At 44.9% G+C, this 25,022-nt stretch overlaps 1 protein-coding gene across 5 annotated transcripts in view; it reads left to right on the top strand.

The window, feature by feature from the left end:
• The window catches only part of LOC123760132 (patched domain-containing protein 3), a 168,210-nt gene extending 143,393 nt beyond the window's left edge, over positions 1-24,817 (top strand). For all 5 annotated transcript variants that reach the window (XM_069325462.1, XM_069325461.1, XM_045745633.2 and 2 more), the window contains 7 exons: positions 5,925-6,125; positions 9,111-9,242; positions 16,955-17,101; positions 17,895-18,061; positions 18,273-18,485; positions 21,495-21,707; positions 22,065-24,817. In XM_069325462.1, the coding sequence (XP_069181563.1) occupies positions 5,925-6,125; positions 9,111-9,242; positions 16,955-17,101; positions 17,895-18,061; positions 18,273-18,485; positions 21,495-21,707; positions 22,065-23,243 (2,252 nt within the window). In that variant the 3' untranslated portion in view covers positions 23,244-24,817. The remainder of the gene's footprint in view (positions 1-5,924; positions 6,126-9,110; positions 9,243-16,954; positions 17,102-17,894; positions 18,062-18,272; positions 18,486-21,494; positions 21,708-22,064) is intronic.
• Positions 24,818-25,022: the final 205 nt, after the last annotated feature.

Raw genomic sequence — 25,022 nt, 5'->3', positions numbered from 1 at the left:
CCCGTTCTCGCAAATTCGTAAAGTCAATATTGACTTATTAACTACGTGCATAGGTGATATACTAAACATAATAGATACCCTTAAAAAGATTCATAGAAAACACCGACCTTACCTAGCCTTGTTAGTATCTTAAGATAAGCATCTTATTGCTTCGTAATTACAATTATTACTTAACCTATACCTATTATAGGTTAGGTAATAATTGTAATTACGAAGCAATAAGATGCTTATCTTAACATACTAAGTAGGTTAGGTAAGGTCGGTGTTTTCTATGAATCTTTTTAAGGGTATCTATTATGTTAAGTATGTCACCTATGCACATATTTAATAAGTCAATATTGACTGGTCACCATGTGATGTTCTTTGTACTCACCTAGTTGTGCTTGCGGGGGTTGAGCTCTGGCTCTTGGGTCCCACCTCTCAACTGTCAATCAACTGGTGTACAGGTTCCTGAGCCTACTGGGCTCTATCATATCTACATTTGAAACTGTGTATGGAGTCAGCCTCCACCACATCACTGCCTAATGCATTCCATTTGTTAACTACTTTGACACTGAAAAAAGTATCTCTGGCTCATTTAGGCACTAAATTTCCACCTGTCGCCCCGTGCCCCCCCCCCTGTGGTTAATGAGGTGGTGTCTGGCAAGTACAGACCCTCCCCCCTCCCCTCTCCCCCCTCCCCTCTCTCCCCTCCCCTCTCTCCCCTCCCCTCTCCCCCCCCCCCCCACACACAGGTGATATTTTAATTTTTCTTTATTATGCACCCCATACCCATCCCGTGGGCGGTGGTGTAAAGGGTTACAGAGGCACATAATCGGTTCAGGAACTGAACCCTCTAGTTCGTTTAGCTAAGCAAATAACAATCTTTTGACGCTAGTTACAAAATTATTAATGTTGTATATAAATGTACACATACTCACATACATATACAGTATATACATATATACATACGTATTCAATCACCCCACACAAATACACACATCAATAATCTTTTGTATGACAAGTGATTCAACAAGGTAAGATGCCGACGTTGGAACATGACAGATGTACCGCCAGTGGGAGTTGTGATGCCTCGAGGGACGGCTGGCGTGGCACAGGAGCCGTCAGGCACAGCACTTGAGCACTATACAGGTGTGTGTGTAGTGTTACCTGCTTGATGGGGTTCTGGGAATTGTTCTAATCCCCCAAGCCCGGCCCGAGGCCAGGCTTGACTTGTGAGAGTTTGGTCCACCAGGCTGTTGCTTGGAGCGTCCCGCAGGCCCACATACCCACCACAGCCCGGTTGGTCCGGCACTCCTTGGAGAATGTTCAGGTACATTGTCCGGTGTAGCGTGAAGAGTGTGTGTATGGAGGGTCTCTGAGGGCCTGTCTCGTCCCAGGTCGCCTGCTGTTAGGTGGCACCACACAAGAGTCTGGGGGAGGAGAGTACTTTGTTCTCTACTAAACCCCGCTGACCCGCGGTGGACCTCGTACTCGTAGTAAGCATGCAGTGGGTGGAGCCCTTTGGGGCAGTTCGGTGTTGCCCTCAACCTCGTTCTGACAGTTACTGCGATGGTGCTGGAACCAATCGTAATGGCGTTTGCCTTTCCATTGGAGACTTTCGGCGCCGTGGAGAGGGGGGGGGGGACCTGCTGCATGGGTGACGGCTTCTCCCCCGTATCAACCTACTCTGGCTTTGCGCCCTGGAGAGGCCACTCCAGACCAACACCCAGAGCGTAACTCCATAGTCTCCAGAGACTCGTGGACGACTAGCGACTATAAGAAATATTGCGGAACAACCGTGGACATCTTCAAGAGAAAACTGGACTGTTTTCTAAGAGAAGTTCCGGATCAGCCGGGCTGTGGTGGGCATGTGGGCCTGCGGGCCGCTCCAAGCAACAGCCTAGTGGACCAAACTCTCACAAGTCAAGCCTGGCCTCGGGCCGGGCTTGGGGAGTAGAACTCCTCCTAGAACCCCATCAAGCAGGTATCAACCAGGACGCCTACTAACAGCAGGTATTGATGGCGAAGGAAGGCGGCAAAAATATGAGCTTGGAACTAGTCCTGAAACGTTATCTAGAGTGGAGACGAGGGATGGCGAGAGCCGCTTCTTGGTGCCATCAGGGAAATTGTAGACGATAGCCACCGAGCAGCGAATAGAATTCAGCAGTGTCACGCCGAGACAATGACAGGTGTCGGGAGGCATGACGACCAGGATGACAGAAGACATCCTCCCCGGAGCCACGTACACGCCTCACACACCACCTCCAACCTCTCAGCCCAAGGTCCTCAACACCAGGCACCAGCACTGGAGAGCAGTATTGGTGCCACAACCTCTGACAAGAATTTGGGGGCAGGTGGCGACTGTCGGGTCCGGAAACTATTGACACAACGGAAGTGGCAACAAAAGGGAGGGAAGTATTAGGGGGAAGCACCAAGCCATTACAACAACATAGCACTGGGAAGGGGTCAGGATAAGGATCTGGGATGGGACGGGGGAAGGAATGGTGCCCAACCACTTGGACGGTCGGGGATTGAACGCTGACCTGCATGAAGCGAGACCGTCGCTATGCCATCCACCCCAAGTGTAGGGGGGGGGCAGTTGTTCCGATAATGGGAAGAAATGTTGTGGAGCCCGGCGACATCTGACCCCAGGCAAGGTGTTGGGTGACCCTCATGGAGACACGTGAATATCTTATAACGGAAAAGATCAGGAATGCAGTCATTAAAGCTGGCAAGACTTCGGTTCCTGGACCCCATGGTAATGCCATCTCCCGAAGAGCCATACCCCGGGTGTCTGCGAAAGATGTTTTACTTGCAGTTGATCAAATCCTCAAGGGATGTGATAAGGGTTCGAATCTACGTCCGAGAGTATCCCAGACGCGCCTTAATCATTTGATGCATAGCATCAACTCATCGCATCGCATTGTTCATTTGATGCATCACCCTATTGTGATTTCTGTGTGATTGTGGTTGCTAATTAATTGTCAAAACAAATTTAGTTTCAACTGTACGGTACTAATTCTGAAAACCCCAAATCCATGGACACCAGGAGACTACTGAGCGATTACAATGACCTCAACAGTAGTGAGAGACTACGATCACTGCAGGTCGTCTCACTAGGACCCTCAGAGTTGCTGGCCAACAAAATCAACCCATCCTCTGAATTGACAGTACGGTTTAATACCAAGTGTAATAAGTACAATTCGTGACTGCTAGGAATAGTGCATAATTACACTTGTGCCATTACATTTACCTCCCCATATTCGAAGGATGGGCTGGACAAAATGCATTCGTCCTATGGACCGGTGTGCTGAGAACTTAGCAATACTGGGTGGCGTTATGACCCAAGCCAGTGCACTCAACCCTCCAGTGCACTCAACCCTCCAGCGCACTCGACCTTCCAGCGCACTTGACCTTCCTGAACATAACCTTGCAAGGCCTCTGATAGTCCTTCATGATTGCATTAGAGCCACGAGACGGAGGGGGACACAGTCCTCCAGAACTAATGGTCAAGGTCCGACATGGTCTGGCTACCATGTCGTCACAATGACAGCCAGGGACGGGAATCCAACGAAATCAGAATCACTTTAAGCATGACACAAAGGGGGGGGGGGTTCCCCGACTCGGTTTGTATTTAACGTGGCAATCTACAAGGTCATTGTCATGCAGGAAGAGTGAGGGTTTGGAGTGATAATAGGGGATGGAAAAAATATCGGTGCCGACTTGTGCAGACGACCTAGTGGTGACCACAGACTTGCAGAGGATTCCATGTTAACGTAAGCCACCTTTTGGGTGGCTTAATCGTCATCAATCATCACGTCTGCTGAGCGGGGGACAGTGTGCCCAAGCGACTCCGGCCAACACTAGCCACTCCATCATGGGGCGCCAGAGAAAAAGGGGATAGGCCTCTCTGCGACCTATGTAGAAGGCGAGGAACGTTTGGGCATATATTCCAGGCATGTCCAAAGACCCACGGGGCCAGAGTGTACCGCCATGAAGAATAACGTCACCGGATACGTGGAGGACCGGCTAGATATCAAGTACAGTGCGAGGTCCTGATCCCAAGAGGAGGATCGTTCAAGAAGTCGGACATCTTGGCTTCTAAGGAAGGTGAACCAAGAATCACACACTCGGATATCTGGTGACTGGTTTAGGGTCGTCTTCATGACAGCGGACAAGTCGGACAAGTCTGGCACCCGAGAAGTCTTTGACTGGGCGGCAGAGAACACCGGAATGGAACAGTTTCGCCTCTTTCCAGTTACGTGACACAACTGGAAAGGTAGATGGAGAAAGGGGCAAGTGCCGTTTGGAATTAAGTTGAACAGATCTGTCACCAACTGTTATACAAAAGTGTGCTTGTAACTTGGCCATTGTAACTTGCATATTTAATCCATGGAATGAGTACTGGAAGAGCCAGGAGGCAGCCATCACCCTACCAAGGACAACGGCATACACTGGGACCAGCAGGAGGGCGGCGACGACAGGTCGGTGACCCCCGACACTTGAGGGCACCGCCTCCCCCGCTAGTTCCGGCGGAGGTGACGGTCCTCCAGGTGTAGTTGCTCCTGATAACGTGACACTTGTGTTGTGTAGTTATTGATGGGTGTTCCGCGCCCCCAGGATGGGAGCAGTGCTCTGGCGTGCCTGGGCCGTGCACCCGGGGGGGATGCCAAGCCTCTGGGCCGTGCACCCCAGGGGATGCCAAGCCTGGCCCTGCACCCCGGGGATAGACGCGAGGTGTCAAGGCATTGTTCCAGCAGGTCAACCCCCTAGGGGGCGGGGGGAGGGGGTGGCCAAGCCTGCGCGGAATCCTCTTGTCTTAAATTGGTTTTTATATCTATTGTATTTCTGTGGAATGACCATTGAATGGCTTGAGGTATTCTCCCCCCCCCCCCCCAGGTGTTAAGGGGAAATAGGGGGGGGGGGAAATGGTGTCTGGAGAAGTGCTGAAAACGTCAACAATGAGTCAGGTGTGAGAGCAGTCAGGTGTGCTGGAGTAGACTGCACCAAGTAGCAGTGTTGCTCTTGTAATGTTGAGACTGAATGAACAGTTCGCCAGGATGTAATTGATCAAGAAATTGATAAGTAAGTACAAATTTAATGTACATGGGCCGGTGAAAGTATAAACCGGCCCATGTATATAGTATATAGGAAGGAGGAGAGAGAGAGAGTCGGCCTAATACATGTATGAATCACGGTGACGAGTCATTAATTAAATTCAATTTCTTTATTATGCACCCCATACCCATCCCGTGGGCGGTGGTGTAAAGGGTTACAGAGGCACATAATCGGTGCAGGAACTGAACCCTCTAGTTCGTTTAGCTAAGCAAATAACAATCTTTTGACGCTAGTTACAAAATTATTGATGTTATATATACATGTACACATACTCGTACGTACATGTACATATATATACGTGTACATATACATATTTAATCACCCACACAAATACACATATCAATAATCTTTTGTGTCACAAGTGATCAACAAGAGGGTCACAACAGTCACTATACAAGGCACTTTACATCTATGGTGAGTCACAGTTACTAGTCTTGCTCCACACCCACCCAACTGGGCGGCAGCTATTAAGTGTTTTTTTTTTTAATTAGGCTAGATTTTAATTTTTTTTTTTTTTTTGTTTTCATCACTGAGTTTTGAAATGAATGGTTGAGTTTGGAAACATTTTGACATTTACTTTACCTGAACATTTATTCAAACAACAAAAATATGTCCTTAACAACTGCACTGTGAAGTTTTTGCCAAAAAAAAACAGGTGCGCAGTGCAAGGGTTAAACTGTTACCTGGTTGATGGGGTTCTGGGAGTTGTTCTACTCCCCAAGCCCGGCCCGAGGCCAGACTTGACTTGTGAGAGTTTGCTCACAAGTCACCCACTGTGACCGGACTGCTGGACTAATGCCCAACTGTTGTTGTTGTTGTTGCAGGTATTGGTATAGACGACACCTTCGTGATGTTGGCGGCGTGGCGACGGACGCGGCTCCAGGACAGCGTGGCGGAGAGGATGGGCCAGACCTTCGCCGAGGCCGCGGTTAGCATCACCATCACCTCCCTCACCGACATGATCTCCTTCTTCATCGGCGCCATCACTCCCTTCCCCTGCGTCCAGATCTTCTGCCTCTACACCGGTACCTTCCTTTATACACTAACTTTATTACTATGTCCCCTGGAACACAGGTTCAATCCCATTGTATGGCCGCGGTATATACCGGTGAATGTGTCACGTTCCTGTCACTCCATTGAGCTCATTATGTGCCTCTATGATGATTAAACTGATCATGTGTTGGTTTGGTTCCAGCATTGTGGTCAAACAGTCGCAAACAGCCACGTCAGGAGGCAGGTGTGTAGACAGGTGTGGAGGCTTGCACATATTCCCAAGTCTCCTGTACGAGTCTATGATGCTATCTTCAGGTTATCTTGATTATTTCGGGGCTTAGCGTCCCCGCGGCCCGGTCCTCGACCTTGCCTCCTGTATGTTACACACCCCCAGGAAGCAGCCCGTAGCAGCTGTCTAACTCCCAGGTACCTATTTACTGCTAGGTAAATGGGGCATCAGAGTGAAAGAAACTGTCATTTGTTTCCACCTCTACCGGGCATCAGAACATAAGAACAAAGGTAACTGCAGAAGGCCTATTGGCCCATACGAGGCAGCTCCTATCTATAACCACCCAATCCCACTCATATACTTGTCCAACCCGCGCTTGAAACAATCGAGGGACCCTACCTCCTCCACGTTACGCGGCAATTGGTTCCACAAATCAACAACCCTGTTACTGAACCAGTATTTACCCAAGTCTTTCCTAAATCTAAACTTATCCAATTTATACCCATTGTTTCGTGTGACATTGTTCTGTCTTGTGTTGATATTTCTAATACCCTATTAATATCCCCCCTGTTATGTCCATTCATCCACTTGTGAACCTCTATCATGTCACCCCTAACTCTTCGCCTTTCCAGTGAATGCAACTTAAGCTTTGTTAATCTTTCTTCATATGAAAGATTTCTAATTTGGGGAATTAACTTAGTCATCCTACGTTGGACACGTTCAAGTGAATTTATATCCATCGAACCCGGAACCTCAGGACTACTAATCCGAAGCGCTGTCCACTCGGCTGTCGAGCCCCTACTTAGTAAGGGTGCATAAATCAGAGTCCTGGAGGCCCATCTCGGTGCTGGTTAGAACAGTACTTATAATAGTGGTAAACTGTTAAGAGAGCACAACAGTGGTGGCAGCGTCGAGGTGTAGGCGTCTGTCACTTTACCTCACTCCACTGACGATGTTAATTGTTGGTAACATTTACACGGATGTTGACCAGACCACACACTAGAAATTGAAGGGACGACGACGTTTCGACTTGAGAATGGTCCAGGACGGACCGAAACGTCGTCGTCCCTTCAATTTCTAGTGTGTGGTCTGGTCAACATACTTCAGCCACGTTATTGTGACTCATTGCCTGCATTTACACGGATCTTAGTGGAGTGTCTTTACACTGAAGACGGAGGTAGAGCACAGCTGGCAGGGGCGTCATGCCTACAAGAGGACAGTCTAGGATACCGTCTTACAACTTGGGTTATTTTGAATTAAATGTGTAAACATTTCTGATTTGTAGGCGACGAGTCACAATAACGTGGCTGAAGAATGTTGACCAGATTACACATTAGAAGGTGAAGGGACGACGACGTTTCGGTCCGTCCTGGACCATTCTCAAGTAGTTTGTGATTGTACCAGGACGGACCGAAACGTCGTAGTCCCTTCATTTTCTACTTTGTGGTCTGTCAACATTTCTGATTTATAATATGGAGTAAGACAGCTGCACTGCATCTAAGCTATAAAAAAAGGTCATTCTTTAAGAATGAAGTTTGACCAGTAGATAAAAAGCAGCTTTTTGCTATGTAAGATGATAATGGTGTCCTAGTTAAGGCCCCTTAAGCCGCCCCTTGAGGGATGTGGCGAGCCTTGAGGGACATTTTTCTCCATTTTTAATTTCTTTATTGTGCAACCCATACCCATGCCGTGGGCGGTGGTGGAAAGGGTTAGAGGCACATGATGGGTTCAGGAACTGAACCCCAGAGTTCGTTTAGCTCAGCATGTGACAGTTTTGTGAAGCTAGTTATACAATTGTTAATGTTACATGCACATTCATGTACACAAATATATATATATATATATATATATATATATATATATATATATATATATATATATATATATATATATATATATATATATATATATAATAATATATATATAATATATATATAATCTTTGTATATCACAAGTGACTCAACAAGAGGCTCAAGTCACTATACAAGGCAATTTACATTTATGAATCACAAAGTTACTAGTCTTGCTCCACACCCACCCAACTGGGCAGCAGCTGTTGTACTGGCCGCATCTACAGTAAGCAAATATTGGATACTTGGCTAAGATTCCTGACAGTACATCATTATGAATGAAGTACTTACACATTTCTTGGACTCCATTGATGGCGTTAACTCTGAATTCCGCGATTTTTTCCCATTATATAATAGTGAAGGAAGTGTCTGTAAAAGCTGCCACAGTTCCTTAACCACTTGGCAGTTGTTACACTTCAACCATCACATTATTAATGTGTAATATTGTGTGCACGCAACCTGTCCTCTTAAAAAGAACGTCGCTTTTGGCCGTTTGCCCGTATGGCCGAATATGGACGTAATTTGAAACTGAAAAAAAAATGAAAATAAATTTGGGATTTTTTTTTTCAATAACGGTTAGTTAAGGGTCCTCTGATAGGTTAGGTGGGCAGGAAATTCTCATAAAGTTTCAAAACGTTAATGGAAAGTTGCCTCTTCTAACCTTACCGAGTAAGCCGGACGACTCAAACAGAAAACGGAACAGTACGTCACTTTTGTGAGTCGATTTCATTTCAAATTACGTCCAAATTTGGCCATAGCGCGCATAAGAGCCAAAAGTGACGTTATTTTTAAGACGGGTTGATGCACGAGACTTGAAGAAAAAATTCCTTGTATTAAGACATGTACTTGTGAACGCCCCTCTTGTAGAAACACAAATTGTACTGTAGTGTTCTAACCAACTGTGAGTGAGTGGCGACTGACATTACCTATATTTACAGGGACTGCCGTCTTAGTGACCTATGCCTGGCACATTACCTTCTTCGGAGGCTGCTTGGCCTTGTCCGGCTACATGGAGAAGGAACAACGCCACGGACTCACTTGCCGCAAGATCAAGCCCAAGTCTGAAACAAGTCAGTGAACCTTTCAGTAGCATCTTAAGACTTTCAGTAGCATCTTAAGACTTTCAGTAGCATCTTAAGACTTTCAGTAGCATCTTAAGACTTTATTCCTCCCCCCTCGAGTTTTGACACTTATGTTACATAGTAAATGTTGAATAAGCAAGCCTATTTACCAAACCATTATTTACCCAGGTCTTTTATGCATCTTGTCTAATTTGTATTCATTGTTAGGTATTGTTCCTTGTATATTTAGTACTTGGATCTTCTTTATTATACCTTTTCATCCCTTTGCATATTTGAGCCATGGCAATTGTTCTTCACCATTATAGAAATGTAAATGAATCTTAATGTGTGTAAGCTTCTAATCCCCCAGGATTACATTGTCCACCTACTCCCTACAAGCCTACAGGGGATTACATTGTCCACCTACTCCCTACAGGCCTACAGGGGATTACATTGTCCACCTACTCCCTACAAGCCTACAGGGGATTACATTGTCCACCTACTCCCTACAGGCCTACAGGGGATTACATTGTCCACCTACTCCCTACAGGCCTACAGGGGATTACATTGTCCACCTACTCCCTACAAGCCTACAGGGGATTACATTGTCCACCTACTCCCTACAGGCCTACAGGGGATTACATTGTCCACCTACTCCCTACAGGCCTACAGGGGATTACATTGTCCACCTACTCCCTACAGGCCTACAGGGGATTACATTGTCCACCTACTCCCTACAGGCCTACAGGGGATTACATTGTCCACCTACTCCCTACAGGCCTACAGGGGATTACATTGTCCACCTACTCCCTACAGGCCTACAGGGGATTACATTGTCCACCTACTCCCTACAGGCCTACAGGGGATTACATTGTCCACCTACTCCCTACAGGCCTACAGGGGATTACATTGTCCACCTACTCCCTACAGGCCTACAGTGGATTACATTGTCCACCTACAGGCCTACAGGGGATTACATTGTCCACCTACTCCCTACAGGCCTACAGGGGATTACATTGTCCACCTACTCCCTACAGGCCTACAGGGGATTACATTGTCCACCTACAGGCCTACAGGGGATTACATTATCCACCTACAGGCCTACAGGGGATTACATTGTCCACCTACTCCCTACAGGCCTACAGGGGATTACATTGTCCACCTACTCCCTACAGGGGATTACATTGTCCACCTACTCCCTACAGGCCTACAGGGGATTACATTGTCCACCTACTCCCTACAGGCCTACAGGGGATTACATTGTCCACCTACTCCCTACAGGCCTACAGGGGATTACATTTGTACACCTATTCCCTACAGGGGATTAAATGTCCCCCTTTTCCTTGCAGGGGATTAAATGTGTCCACTTACTCCTTGCAGGAGATTACATTGGTTCACCTGCTCCTTGCAGTAGATTACATTTGTTCACCTTCTCCTTACATTTTCCAAAATATGTCCATTCTATAGGAAGGTGTTCAAAACTAAGCTGTATAATACAATCGCAGCCTAACTAGAAGAAAGGAAATTCCTACAAGACCATGTGAATGACCTTTTTAAAATGCACGAAAGATTTTCAAATGCAGTTTAACGCTGAAAACTGTAGGGAACCTGAACTGTGGTTCCTATATGGTAAATATACTATATGGTTCCTATATGGTAAATATAGTTGCCATATATGAGCTGGACAATGAGGGGAAATCTGAAAGTAACGATGAATAGAGATTTTATTGGAAAATACAAATGCATAAATGTAGGTAATAAATTAAGTACAATATTGGGGTGTGTTTCTAGAGTCATTTGTAATAAGACTTGTATCGGTCTTGAGGTTTATCTCGCCCTTGTTAGTGTTTAGATCATGCAGTTAACTCTTGGTCTTGGTGACAGATGGACACGTGGTGTACACGTGCACAGGAGGGTGATGTGTACACGTACACAGGAGGGTGATGTGTACACGTGCACAGGAGGGTGATGTGTACACGTGCACAGGAGGGTGATGTGTACACGTGCACAGGAGGGTGATGTGTACACGTGCACAGGAGGGTGATGTGTACACGTGCACAGGAGGGTGATGTGTACACGTGCACAGGAGGGTGATGTGTACACGTGCACAGGAGGGTGATGTGTACACGTGCACAGGAGGGTGATGTGTACACGTGCACAGGAGGGTGATGTGTACACGTGCACAGGAGGGTGATGTGTACACGTGCACAGGAGGGTGATGTGTACACGTGCACAGGAGGGTGATGTGTACACGTGCACAGGAGGGTGATGTGTACACGTGCACAGGAGGGTGATGTGTACACGTGCACAGGAGGGTGATGTGTACACGTGCACAGGAGGGTGATGTGTACACGTGCACAGGAGGGTGATGTGTACACGTGCACAGGAGGGTGATGTGTACACGTGCACAGGAGGGTGATGTGTACACGTGCACAGGAGGGTGATGTGTACACGTGCACAGGAGGGTGATGTGTACACGTGCACAGGAGGGTGATGTGTACACGTACACAGGAGGGTGATGTGTACACGTACACAGGAGGGTGATGTGTACACGTACACAGGAGGGTGATGTGCACACGTACACAGGAGGGTGATGTGCACATGTTGTCACGTGGGGGGTGGGCCGGGGCTCTGCTAGCACTCGGCTGCTAGGGGCTCAAAAGGCCGAGTACTCAGCCCCTCCGACTCCCGGGATTCACTGGAGTCTCCTTGGTCACACAGGAGAGGACCAACAATGCCCACCTCCGCAGGTCTTTGCTTCCACCACAAAAGGAGGTGCCACTGCAGGCGATGAGTCACAATAACGTGGCTGAAGTATGTTGACCAGACCACACACATGAGGTGCCACTGATTCACCCTGGAAGCCCTTCAGTCAAACACGGGGAAACTGCTGTTAACAGTTCCGGCCTAGACCCGTGGAGGAGTGAAGGAAGACTCAGGCTTACCTTATAACAATAACCTCCCTGAGTCTTGCCTGCCAGACAAAAAGGTTGCAGGAACTCCTTTCCCGCCTGTCTTCTCTATCTTCTTAACAAGGTCGCCAGCTGGGTTATTATATCTGCACCCCAGCAATGCAGTTCAGTGGGTGTATTATATATTGTTTGTAGCCAGAAGATTGCTACTCCCATAGATCTGCTACTAGACTATTGGCCCAGGGTACTCTCCCAGGAAGTCTGTGTGGCTTTACCTCTCTATAGCCACCACGTTAATAGTTGCCACCATTCAGGCACCGATACTGATCGGAGGGCTAAGGGTACACTTTTATGTAAGTCTGTGCTGTCTTTACCACACTCCAGGCAATAAGAACTTCTATAGAGAACGTTGTGTTCCCTAGGTGGTACTATGATAACCTTCGTGTATGCTCATAGAGAAATATCATAATGGAGGCACACTTAAACACAATGATAAAATGTGTGAATTTACTGACGGCAATTACATTTAACACACATACAATCACAAGTAATACATGAATATGGAAATAAGGATAATAAGTCTGGAGATCGTCAGCCTCTTCTTCCACGACCTCCAACACTCCTTCAACTGGGCAGAAAGACAGGAGTCCCCCACTCTCTCACAGGAGGGCCTCTTCACCACGTCGGCGCCTCTCCTTCACTGTCCTGCCATCCATACACATTGTCCCCTCTGACAGTCCTGGACACAAGCTGCCTTGCAGCCTATTCTACTACTAAAGTATTAATGTCCTATTGCCACATACATAAATATTGTGGCCTAACTAGCCTACTCACACAAGGGGTAATGGGAGGGAAAATGATCTACCTTACATTCCTGGCTCACGACGCCTGTCCCTCGATGGTGTGAGGTTCCCACGCTTCCCGAGTCGATCCTCGATGATCCAGGAACGTTCCACAGGTCCTCAGGTGTCGTGGAGCCTTCGCGTCGTCGCCGTTCCAATCCCTGAGATTCAGCTACCCCAATCCTGGTTCATCGATGGGCGCTGAGCTAATCACTATTTTCCCACACTCGCCCCTTCCACAAGGCGTTGCTCCTTGTCCTAGGCACGGTGTCGTCCTTCCAAAATCCTCAGTGGATGTGACCCGGTCACAGCTAGGCTTGCCCGCCACACCTTTCCAGGCCCTCAACGCCTAGCGTCGTCGCCGAATATTTTCCAAGTTTGGCACTCTTTCGCTCAATAAACTTGGTTCCTTTTTGCTTCCCAGAAGCGCGGGGTCTCCAATACGTCAGATGAGCTGCGATAGCCTGCACTAATCCACTAAGAATGGCTTGTAGAGCCTCTAATCCTTGAGAGCTGACCAAGGTGCGTCCGCTCGCTTCCAAGGTCAAGTCAACTCTGACGTTGGCGCCGCCCGGGGCACTCGGTGACGTCACGGCGGGCCCTGATTGGTCGCCCTCGACCTAAGTCGGCCAATCCGCGATCGGCTAGTGTCCCTTCCAAAAGGTCATATCTGCATGAGGGGATACTCTTTCATTTTATATCAGGGCGCCAATTTCCCCTTATTTACAACTTATAATGTAACGTTCTCCCTTAACTGGCAGCTGGTCTGGTCGCCACATATATCATTAGACTCCCTGAACCTCAGAGAATCAATAGGGAGAGCTGATATGACTCTTTAAGCCGGCAAACGAAAGAAATAGGAGAGGGCACCATAACAATGTATACACAGTAGGGTGACAAAGGAACAAGTAACCCACTATGAAGGAGGATTAAAAACGCTTAATTTACATAATACAAAAAGGAAGAGTGTGTAGTAATATGAATTTACTAGAGGCTATTATTTCTACCGACCTTGACAGGGACAGGCAGCCGGCAGCTTGTCAATGGTCTCCATCTTCAAGTCCTGAGGATTTCCTCAAAGTGGATTTTGAACTGAAGTACTTGTAATGTCTTGGTATTTACGGCTCCGGCGGGTAGGCGGTTCCGTGGGTTCACAACCTGTGGGTGAAAAAGCGTGTCTTGTTTTCTGTCCAACATTGTGGCTTGTGGAGCTTGTAGCTGTTGCTCCTTGTTTGGGTTACATCTGAGCACTTATAGAAGTTGTTTGGAATTATATCCTTCAACTTGTTCAGTATGTTAAAGGTGTTGAGGAGATCAGCCTTGTCATGTCTGGTTTGCTGTGGTGGTAGTGTGGGCCTTCGGCCGTGTCTGGAATTAGAGGTTGTTTAGTACTTGGATTTCTGTCGCTGTTGTATGTTCTTCACAGAAAATAATGTTCTTTTGAAAGCGAGGTGTTCTTGCTTGTATGCAGTAGTCCAGGTGGGGGAGGGGGGGGGGGACACCACAGACTTGACAGTTGAATAACCATTTCCTATGATCTGAAGTCAATGATTTGTTTGTCTAAATGTTTGATTCGCCATTTATCCTGCAGCTTCCACTTGTGCAATGTTCGGACGGGTAGATCAACACTCCTAAATTTTGTAATGAGTGTGCTGTGCTGTGTGGTGGTGTGCTGTGTGGTGGTGTGCTGTGTGGTGGTGTGCTGTGTGGTGGTGTGCTGTGTGGTGGTGTGCTGTGTGGTGGTGTGCTGTGTGGTGCTGTGGTGGTGGTGTTATGATAGTTGCAATGTGTGTAGTTATGCCCTACATGCAAGGTCTTGCATTTTTCAATATTGAAAAGTATTTGCCAGTCTTCTGACCATTCGTGGAGTTAATGTAGATCTCTTGGTAAGGCCTCGGTATTTGGTTTTCCTACTTTACCATAGATCTTGGTGTCCTCTGCAAGTTTGATGATGTGGTTTGCGATATTCTTAGCTGTTTTTGATGTAGATGACAAACTAAGGGTTGTGGCCCCCAAGATGTAGCCTTGAGGTGCTCCACTCGTCACATTATCCACTCGTATTCCATTTAGAACAACCTTTTGCTTTCGTTGTTTTAACCACTGTTTTAGCCATTGCAGTTTTTTACAATTTTTTCCGTGTTTGTAATTTCTTTGCCAGCCTTTTTATGTGGTACCTTGCCAAATGTTTTAGCAAAATCCATATTTACTATATCTACCGGAAGTTCTTTCTCTAAGTAGCTGGTTACCGTTTCCAAAAAATGTGAGCAGGTTTGTAAGGCGGGATTTATTTTAACAAACCAATGTTGCGTTGATTTTACAAGATTGAGATTTTGGACGATTCCTTCCCTTGGGACTCTCACCATGAGCTTGCAGATGTGTGATGTCAAGCTGATCGCACCGTAGTCTTCTGCCGAGTTGTTTCTACCTTGTTTGAAAATGGGTTTAATACTTGCATATTTCCAATTAATGGGAACTATCCCCAAGTCGAGAGAGTTTCTGAAAAGCAGTTTCAGCTGTAGACAGTTCCTCTGCCAGTTCCTTTGACTTTGGATTGAATTCCATCCATAGCTGGGCCTTTTGAGTCTGCCTATGGTCGTCTTGATTATGTCGCAAGTTGTGGGTATAATATCCCTTAATTAGTTAACTTTTTTTCTAGTGTGAAGACTAATGTGAAATATTCCTTGAGTGTGTTTACTGCCCCTTTATCGTCCATTATAACTTGGTTAGTCTCATCATTTAAGGGTCCTATAGAGCCATTTGTTTTGGTTTTACTTCTTGTATAGGCATAGAACGACTTTGGATTTTAGTTTTTGGAAGTTTTCTTGCGTAGTTTCGTCTGGCTGTTCTGATTTCCTGGGTGGCAGAGTTGAGTCCTTTATATATATATCATCAATGATGTCCATCATAGATTTACACCTTTCCCAGAGGGTCTGCTTAGTTGTCAATGCTCTTCTTACTACCCGTGTCATCCATCTAGTTCCCTTTCTTTTCTTTCTCTGTTATAGCGGACATTATTGAAAGAGTTCAATAATGAGCTTGAAATTTTTGTTCCCAGGCCAGGATTATATATTGGCTCCCTCCTGATTGTTTTTTTCAGTTGCTCTTTCCTTGAGAGTCTCCTGGAGGGTGATCTAGAAATTCAACACTGCTGCCATACAGCAAGTGGACGAAGGAAAGGACTTAGACGTTTTGATCCCCAAGTCATTGAGAGTTGCCGGACAAGTGGGAGCTGCAGTTCAAATACACATGCCAACCACGCTCTAGTAGTAATAGTCAAATTGAACCTTCAACGTAATGGAAAAGGTAGCAGGCGCACCCACATTTGGACTCGTGTCCAAGCCTGGAGATCGCCTCTTCAAATGAACGCGTCTGTTTTGGAGAAAGTTCAACACCGGGAGACAAAAATGATTCCAGAACCAAGTGAGCATTCATACCAGTAACAGTTGAAGGCCGCAAGGGCTAACCACACCAGGAACCAGACATGATGGGACTGACCTCAAAGAAACTTGATATACTGAACAAGTCGGAGGATATTAATCCAGATCACTTCTATAAAATGTCACAAGTAACACACACAAGGAGTAATGGCTTTAAGCTCAACAAGCCACAATGTACGTTGGAAAACTCCTATTTTTTCACTCTTATTAATAAACCTATGGAACTGCCTACCCGCAGAAGTCACAAGTACAAACACATCACTTTAGCTCAAAATACACTTTGGACAAAAACCCGAGAACAGAGATCGTTTGACAAGTCACAGGCTTCCTGCCCGTATAGTTCACTCAAGATAGTGGCGCTCAGGTAAATCCAGGTAATCACTGTTCATGATACTGGATTTGTATCATTTACACAGAAAAACTTGCACTAAAGTATAATATTAGTACATATTATCTTTCAGATTATCTTTCGAATGTATAAAAGAACTGTACAGAATGCAGTGTTGCTAACTGTTGCTTCTGCCCCGTAGTGGACGAGGGCTGCTGTTACCGCACCTTCTGCACGGGCGGCGTGAGCGCGACCGACCCCTGGAACCCTGAGGACAACCAGAACCACGCCCTCATGGTCTTCTTCAGAGACTACGTCGCGCGCTTCCTCAACATCCCCGCCATCAAAGGTGACCACCTGCTGCTGCTGCTGCCTTTGGCACCTGTACACGACAATGGTAGCATTCACACAGGGATCACCATAGCCTGGTATATCGGTGGAGACATTCACAAGGGTCTTGATGAGGGTTCGAACCTGAGCGTTGAGCGTTCCCAGACGAGCTCTAGTACAGTGGACTAGAGCGCGTCTGGGGACATCCAGGGCATAAGTTCGAATCCTCTCTCAAGGTCATTGTGTATTTATTATAGGATTGTTGTCTACAGGATTTAGGGCCTTCCCAATAACTTTATAGGTTAAATTGTACAGTATACTGCATGTGTGTGTATTACACTTTAGTTTATACGTCGTATACCACTTGTGGAGGTTTGTAGTAAGTCACACAAGGTAACACCTAGGAGCTTAAGCATGACGAGCACAGGAATATCCTCTTGATCACATACTTCAAATTAGGGAGATGCCCAATTACACCAATTTCTTGGTATAATTGGGCATTAATATTTAAAAAAAAACTATTTGTCGTACATTAGGCCATTACTCTTAAAAAAAAAAGTATACTATGTATGCAGTATGTTATATCTAAACTATTTCGACCTGGCTGTAGAGTAATTTTGATTCACTTCGAAAGGTAGGTAGTCAGTAAGACATTAGAGGTGTAGAGTACATGTACAGTGATTTAAGTGTTTGGACTAAATAAGATTGTTTTTTTTTTTAGGGATAATGTGTCTAAAGTTATATTTTGACAATTTGAGGCCGAGGTTGGAGAAGGAATGTTTATAACATAAGGTTGCTTCTGTGTTTGTTAGCTCTGGTGATCATGGTGTTTGTGGTGTACCTTATGGTGGCGTGCTGGGGCTGCACCATGGTCAAGGAGGGACTCGAACGCCGCAGATTATCACGTGACGACTCCTACTCCGTTGAATTCTACGATAGCGAAGACAAATATTTCCGGGATTACCCATATAGGATTCAGGTGAGTAAAACCTTTCAAGATCACCGTCTGGCAACAGTCTCTCTTGTACCACCTTCATACTAAGAAATAACTTGCAGAAAGCTTTGAAAATTGTCTTGACAATAATCTGTTGATTACCTTATACAGCACTGGTAATTTTATAATGCAATATATGTAATTAAGATGAGGTGCGGCTCGTATCCTTGTGTAATGTTAGGAATGTTGTCCGTAGGTGGCCATAACTGGCGACGTGGACTACAGCGACCCCGTCACCCAGAAGGAGCTCATGGCCCTACACAAGCAGTTTGAAGGCTTATCATTCAGCGGTGGACCCCTCTACACGGAGTCTTGGCTCAGGGCGTGGCTTGGCTTCCTTGAGAGAAACCAAGACTACTTAGGAATAAATATCACAAATGAAGAAGAATTCTGTTCACATCTAAAAGAGGTAAGTAACTTGTTCAACAAGTTATGACATTGCAGACGATGAGTCACAGTAACGTGGTTGAAGATATGACCACCAAACATCAGAAGATGAGGCGAATTGTCAGGGAGAAAGAGACAAGCCATTACAACTATATAGCACTGAGAAGGGATCAGGATAAGGATTTGGGATGGGACGGGGGAAAGAAATGGTGCCCAATCACTTGGACGGTCGAGGGATTGAAAGCCGACTTGCACGACGCGAGACCGTCGCTCTACCGTCCAGCCCAAGTGATTGGGCCAGAAGATAAGACGACGACGTAGTTTTGGTCGTTCCTAGACCATTATAAGGTTGATTGTAACAATGGTTGTGGTGTGACAGGTGATGGTCCATGTAGCGGGCGGGGAGAGATGAACACTAGTTCATCCAGTCTTCAATTTTTCCCATTCTGCTGAATAAGACGCCAGTTAAGGGATTTGAATAATTCGCAGAGGTTCACAGATAATTAATTTGTAGAAACTCTTAATAATGATTAAATCCTTGAGTACTAAATTGTTGTCCGGTATCTTCAAGAGTACTTGGTGGTGACAGGTGTGAAGGGGAAGGATGTGGGTGGATGTGTTGGCTGTAGTTTGACTTCTTCTAAATCTTCAGGAGTAAATTGTTACTTTTACTGTTTCCATATGCTTCATAGTTCCCTTTAGGTACGTTCCCTTTGTAATAGGGTGACCACTTAAATTTTTTTATCAGGTATAAAGGTCTTCTATATTACAGCAAAAAAAAAAACTTTTTTTTCATAGGGAAAGACATATATTTGTTGGAGACAGGAAGCCTGTTAACCTTAGAGGTTCCTGCAAGGCTGGTCAGGTGGTCATCCATTTAGGTACTGGCCAGACTACATTGTGCATTTGAGGCTTCAGGAGAATGACCCCCACTTAAAGCCCAACAAGGTCACGAGAGTAAATATGAGAGTAGGAATGTCGAGCTACTGAGGTGCCCCTCCAGAGTACTGTTGTATTAAATTGTATTTAATACTGTACTCATCTCTGAGCACGTCTCTGTAGCTCTCCAAGCTTTACTGCTCTTGGTACAAATGGAACTAAATGTGCACAATTTTAAAAGAACGAGTATGCGCCTTAAAAAGTGGCAGCTCCTAGACACACGGGCTGAAGCAAGGTATTCCAAACGCAGTACATCGCCAATGAGGATGTGGAATGTCGAGGAAATGCCCGGCAACGTTAATTCTATTGGAGCTCTTTGGGTTAGGAATATGGGCAGGTGGTGAGCCGTAGGTTGGCAAAGGTTTGTCTCCCGGTGAAAAATTTGTGAAAGAGGCATCGTACATGGTGTTTGGGTGTGAGGGTTAACAAATGGGCTCAAGAACTGAAAACTCCAAAATAGCCTGTAAATAACATTTCAGGGTTATAAACCCATGGAACTGCCTACCCGCCAAAGGCATAACTGCCAGTATGACCTCATAGACACGGCTAGCGAGTGTGACCATCGGGTACATTCAGATAGCAGTGAATGGCCTGTCCACAAGGTGTAGAGGGGGACAGAGCACACCTTGGCTAGAATAGGGTCCCTACAGAATCTCTCAAACTCGTTCTTAGCCAAGATTAAGAGTGGAGGCACCAACTAAAATACTGATCCCCGGGCTCAAACAAGGTCCCCCCAGGCTCAAACAAGGTCCCCCTGGGCTCAAACACTACCTGGCACGGAACATGCAGCTTACCCACGTAGCTCCCTGATGCCAAAACTAAGACGACGGCTGCTATAAATGTGACACTAAAGGACAGCCACAATAACAGGGAGAGAATAAAGCATGGAAAACCAGATCCTTGGACTATACCTGCTGCTACGGGAAGTCTGCCGGATGAAAGTGATCGAATCTCTCCAAATTGCCTGAATGTTACCTGATTAGAGAGATGCTGGGGAATGAGAATTGTAAATGAAAACTGAACGGCATCCACAGGCATATATGTGAGCAATGTTGTTAGGAACGAGGCAGCACTTCTCAAGATCCATGATAGTAATGATAACGAGAGCAGATAACGTTACAGTATAGTAAGACTGGCATTTGTGACAGTGTAGAAACTTGTATGGGATAATATTAGTGCTTCAGAATGATCAGGGTGGTGTACCTGGCACCCAGACCTTGCTGGGTGTAGTTAAACCTTAAACAACGGGGGCTAGATTCACGAAAGCACTTACGCAAGCACTTACGAAAGTGTACATCTTTCCTCAATCTTTGACGGCTTTCGTCACATTTATTAAACAGTTTACAAGCATGAAAACTTCCCATTCAATTGTTGTTATTGTTATGAACAGCCTCCTGGTGCTTCGGAGCTCATTAACTGTTTAATAATTGGAAACAAAGCCGCTAAAGATTGAGAAAAGATGAACAGATTCGTAAGTGTTTGCGTAAGTGCTTTCGTGAATCTGACCCCTGGATCAGTGCATTGGTTTCAAACTTGAATCGACATGAAAATTACCCCAAGTAAACATAACATTGAGGGAGATGGTAGATGGAAGGAGAGAGAGAGAGACTGTAGAGTACTGAAGGAGACTGTACGGACACGTGTAGGTGGGTCTGACACGAGGCAGGGAATTGTCAGGGAAAAGCGCCAAGCCATTACGACTATATAGCACTGGGAAGGGGTTAGGATAAGGATTTGGGATGGGACGGCGGGAAGGAATGGTGCCTAACCACTTGTGGACGATCAGGGTTTGAACACCGACCTGCATGAAGCGAGACCGTCGCTCTACCGTCCACCTCAACTGGTTGGAGACTGACAAGAGTCACAGTATAAAATGAACAAATGTGCTCGCAATATAAATATTATCATTTATCAACAATAACAAAGCTTTCATAATTTATATATTGGATTTAAGAAGAGTATAAAATTGAAGATGTTTATACTGTTACTTTTATACTACTGTAGTACTGTGCAGATGACTTGTTTTATTTGACTTTTATAAACATTCCTCAGACGTAAATATTGTCCTAATAATTTTTTGTTTTGTTTACAGCTGTACCTATCAGGCCCAGCCAATCCATTCGCTCAGGACGTCAGATTTAATGAAAACAATACTCGCATTTTAGCGTCCAGGTTCATTGTCCAGACTTATAAGATACTGGATGCCAACGCCGACAAGGACATGATGGAAGCATTCCGTAAAGTCGCTGCGGATTCAAAATTCAACGTTACAGTCTTCAATCCATTTTTCATCTATTTTGATCAGGTTAGTGCAACGGCGTTTGTTTACATTTGCTAGTAAAAATGAATTACATGAATAGTCGGTATCATGTGTCTATATCGTTACCTTGAGGTGAGGTGATTTCGGGGCTTAGCGACCCCGCGGTCCGGTCGTCGACCAGGTCTCGAACTAAATTGAAATTGAAATGAGTTTATTGAGGTAAAATGCACACAAAGGGATGAGGTAGCTCAAGCTATTCTCACCCCGTTCAGTACATCGTGTTAATACATACATAGACACACATCACAAACAATAAACATTACCAAACATTGAGAGATAAACATATACATTTCCTCCTTTACACAAGTAACAGCGTGAACTAAACATTTTTCTTGTTTACAGTACGTGTTGGTGAGGACGACGAGCATACAAGCCATCTGTCTGGCTGCCGGCATCATGATGATAGTCTCCCTCATATTTATACCAAACCCTTTGTGTTCTCTCTGGGTCGCCTTCTCTATTGTCTCGATAGAAATAGGTGTTGTGGGTTATATGACGTTGTGGGGAGTTAATCTAGATTCTATTTCGATGATAAATCTAATCATGTGTATTGGTTTTAGTGTTGACTTCTCGGCTCACATATCATATGCCTATTTGGCAGCTAAAGTGGACACCCCAGACGAGCGGGTGCAGGAGTGCCTGTATGCTCTTGGTGTGCCCATAATACAAGGTGGCCTCTCCACTATTTTAGGCATTACGGCACTAATTTTAGCTCCTTCCTATATATTCATCACTTTCTTCAAGACTGTGTTTCTTGTAATCTTTTTTGGAGCTTTGCATGGAATCTTACTTTTGCCAGTTCTTCTTTCGCTCCTTGGTCCCGGGTCTTGCAGTAAAAAGAAAGAGAGAGAGAGTCCACCTCCATCTAAGACTCATGGCCACCCATTCTTCGTTCATGGCCAAGAAATTTCTCCTGCAGGACACATCGATGCCAACAGTCTAAAGATTCCACGGCCACATAGTTTAACTTCCGCACACAATGGTGCAGTAGCTTCACAAGTGGCACCCGTTGTATTGGCCCGCTCGGCATCGTATCTTACTAAAGGCGCTAATTCCATGTTAGCATCCAGTAAAGAGGATGGCAATAGTCTAGAAAAAGACTTAGGTCTTGGAACTTCAGGTGAAGAGTCAAGTGAATCAAGCCTGAGTAAGGGAGTTACAACACGGCGCGGAGGTTCAGATATTGTTACTAGTGCTGTAGGACGTCACGGACTTCCTATTCGAGAAGTGTACAGTAATAACGGTTACATTAGCGATGACATGGAAGCTGAAGAACGGCGAGCACAGGAACGTCGTGTTGATAGATATGGTGAGTGGGAAGATCCACGTCAAAGTTATAATGTGCAACGTTCATCTGCCGATTATTCGCCTGCTCAACAAGGCTCTTCTCGTGCACTTGACCAAGAACAGCCCCGCCACTCCAGCTCTCGAGAGAGGAGTGCGCACCAAAATGGCTCGGTAGTTCAATATGGTCTACGTACATCTTCAGAACCCAGGGGACGATACCGTGATCGAAAATAACAGTGTCGCGCTTAGGTGACTGTGTGCCATGGCCAAGTGTACAGTGTACATAGTTTAGTGTGAATGGATAGGCCCAGCACAGCTAGTCACTGGGCAGAGCCTTCCCTTTTCCTCTTCCCAGGGTACCATATAACCCCGTGGGTATGTGCCATTCCATCCACGTCATGACTGCCAGTATCCTCCAGTCCTCTTGTTTTCATCCTTTATTCCTCTTAGTGGATGTAATCATTTAGAAATTGTTATATGCAGGGGGAGTTGCTGAAAGGAGCTTGGCAGTGTTTTAGACCAATTTTTACTGCAATTTTTTTACAATTTTACAAACATTTGTTGATCTATCATTGTGTTTGGTTTGTTTTAATTTAAAAATAGACCACATCTAACAATTGTCTTTAATTTTAAAATAAAAACAAAATTGAGGATGATGGACTGAACATTTGTGTTGGCAGTGTCAGTACACAAGGAAAAAATTAATGAAATGCCAAAAAAGTTCGTCTTGGGGATTAAAAAAAAATTCTTCAGACTAAAAAATGTGAATGTTGTGTGAACGTTTTGATAAATGTGTGTAGTGTAGTGCCTGAAAGTTGGTTAAGTATTGTGATTGGATATTTGTTTAATTATGTAAATGAGTTCCTCATTGATATCCTCACTGAAGATTATCTACTTAATTATACATTTCCATTTTTATTTCATTATCTTCAAAGTATTTTTCAAAGAGGATTTGGGCACTGGCAAGCTCCAGCTGGCTAAGGCTCGAAACCATCCCAAGTTTTTAGTGCATTATAAAGTAAACTGTATCAGTTACCACGCATGTGGCCGATTACATTACTGTGCTGTCAAAATTACTGTTCTATAGACAGAATTCCTCTTAAGAACGATCGTTTTTTCACTTTTGCAAGTTTTTTTAACTGGAGCAAATGTAATTTAAATATTTTGATACTCTTATTTTATCAATGTTTTGTTTTTAGCTTTAAGATCATCAATAATGAATAGACTTGTTTTGATACTGTAAAATTATGAAATATGGTTCAGTTGTGTCAATGAACAGCCAAGTTGCACAGTTCATCTCTGTGCTTCCATGTTGTGCAGCGAGGCTGGTATGGACACAACTGTTGCCCAGGCATGATTGCTGCTTCATAGTGGCGAACATGCAAGTACAAAGTACTGATCACGGTAATAGAAATTCAGTGAAATTATGAAATTCTTATGCAATATTAAATATTGACTATATTGCTTTAAATATTAAATGGCAATATGGCAGAATTAATTTTTTGCTATTAAAAATGTACAGGATGTAATCTTTTGTTCATCTAAATATTGGTTTACTCAAACATATGTGAAAAGAGCACAAAATTTAATTTTTAAAACAATTTTTTTAATACTGTGATAATGTTTTCAAGTTTCGCTAGGTTTGTATTTATTTCCATCTGAAACTCTTCAGATATTACACCAAAATTTTGTAAAATGTTAAAATTAAATGAACGGTATCCTCACCAAATTCAGTATTACTGTATTAAACTTTTCTACATTTTTCATGTAGTATTAATATCGCTAATAAAATAAAATGTCGAAGAATTGCTGGAATCTCGTAACCCCATTTTCAAGTTTGTCCTGTAGTGGTTATCGCCATGATCATGTATATTTCCTATTTCACTTGCTCGATTCACCGTGGCAAAGGAATTGAGCAGCTAAAAATCGATCTTGTGTACATAGATCATGAGGCGTCTAGTATCGTCATTAATGAGACAAAAAAAATTATCAAAAGAAGGCACCAAGCCGGGG

This window comes from Procambarus clarkii, chromosome 16, assembly GCF_040958095.1.
Source record: "Procambarus clarkii isolate CNS0578487 chromosome 16, FALCON_Pclarkii_2.0, whole genome shotgun sequence".
NCBI lineage: Eukaryota > Metazoa > Arthropoda > Malacostraca > Decapoda > Cambaridae > Procambarus > Procambarus clarkii.
Note: the sequence above shows the minus strand (reverse complement) of the source record. Positions and strands in the feature narration are given on the sequence as shown.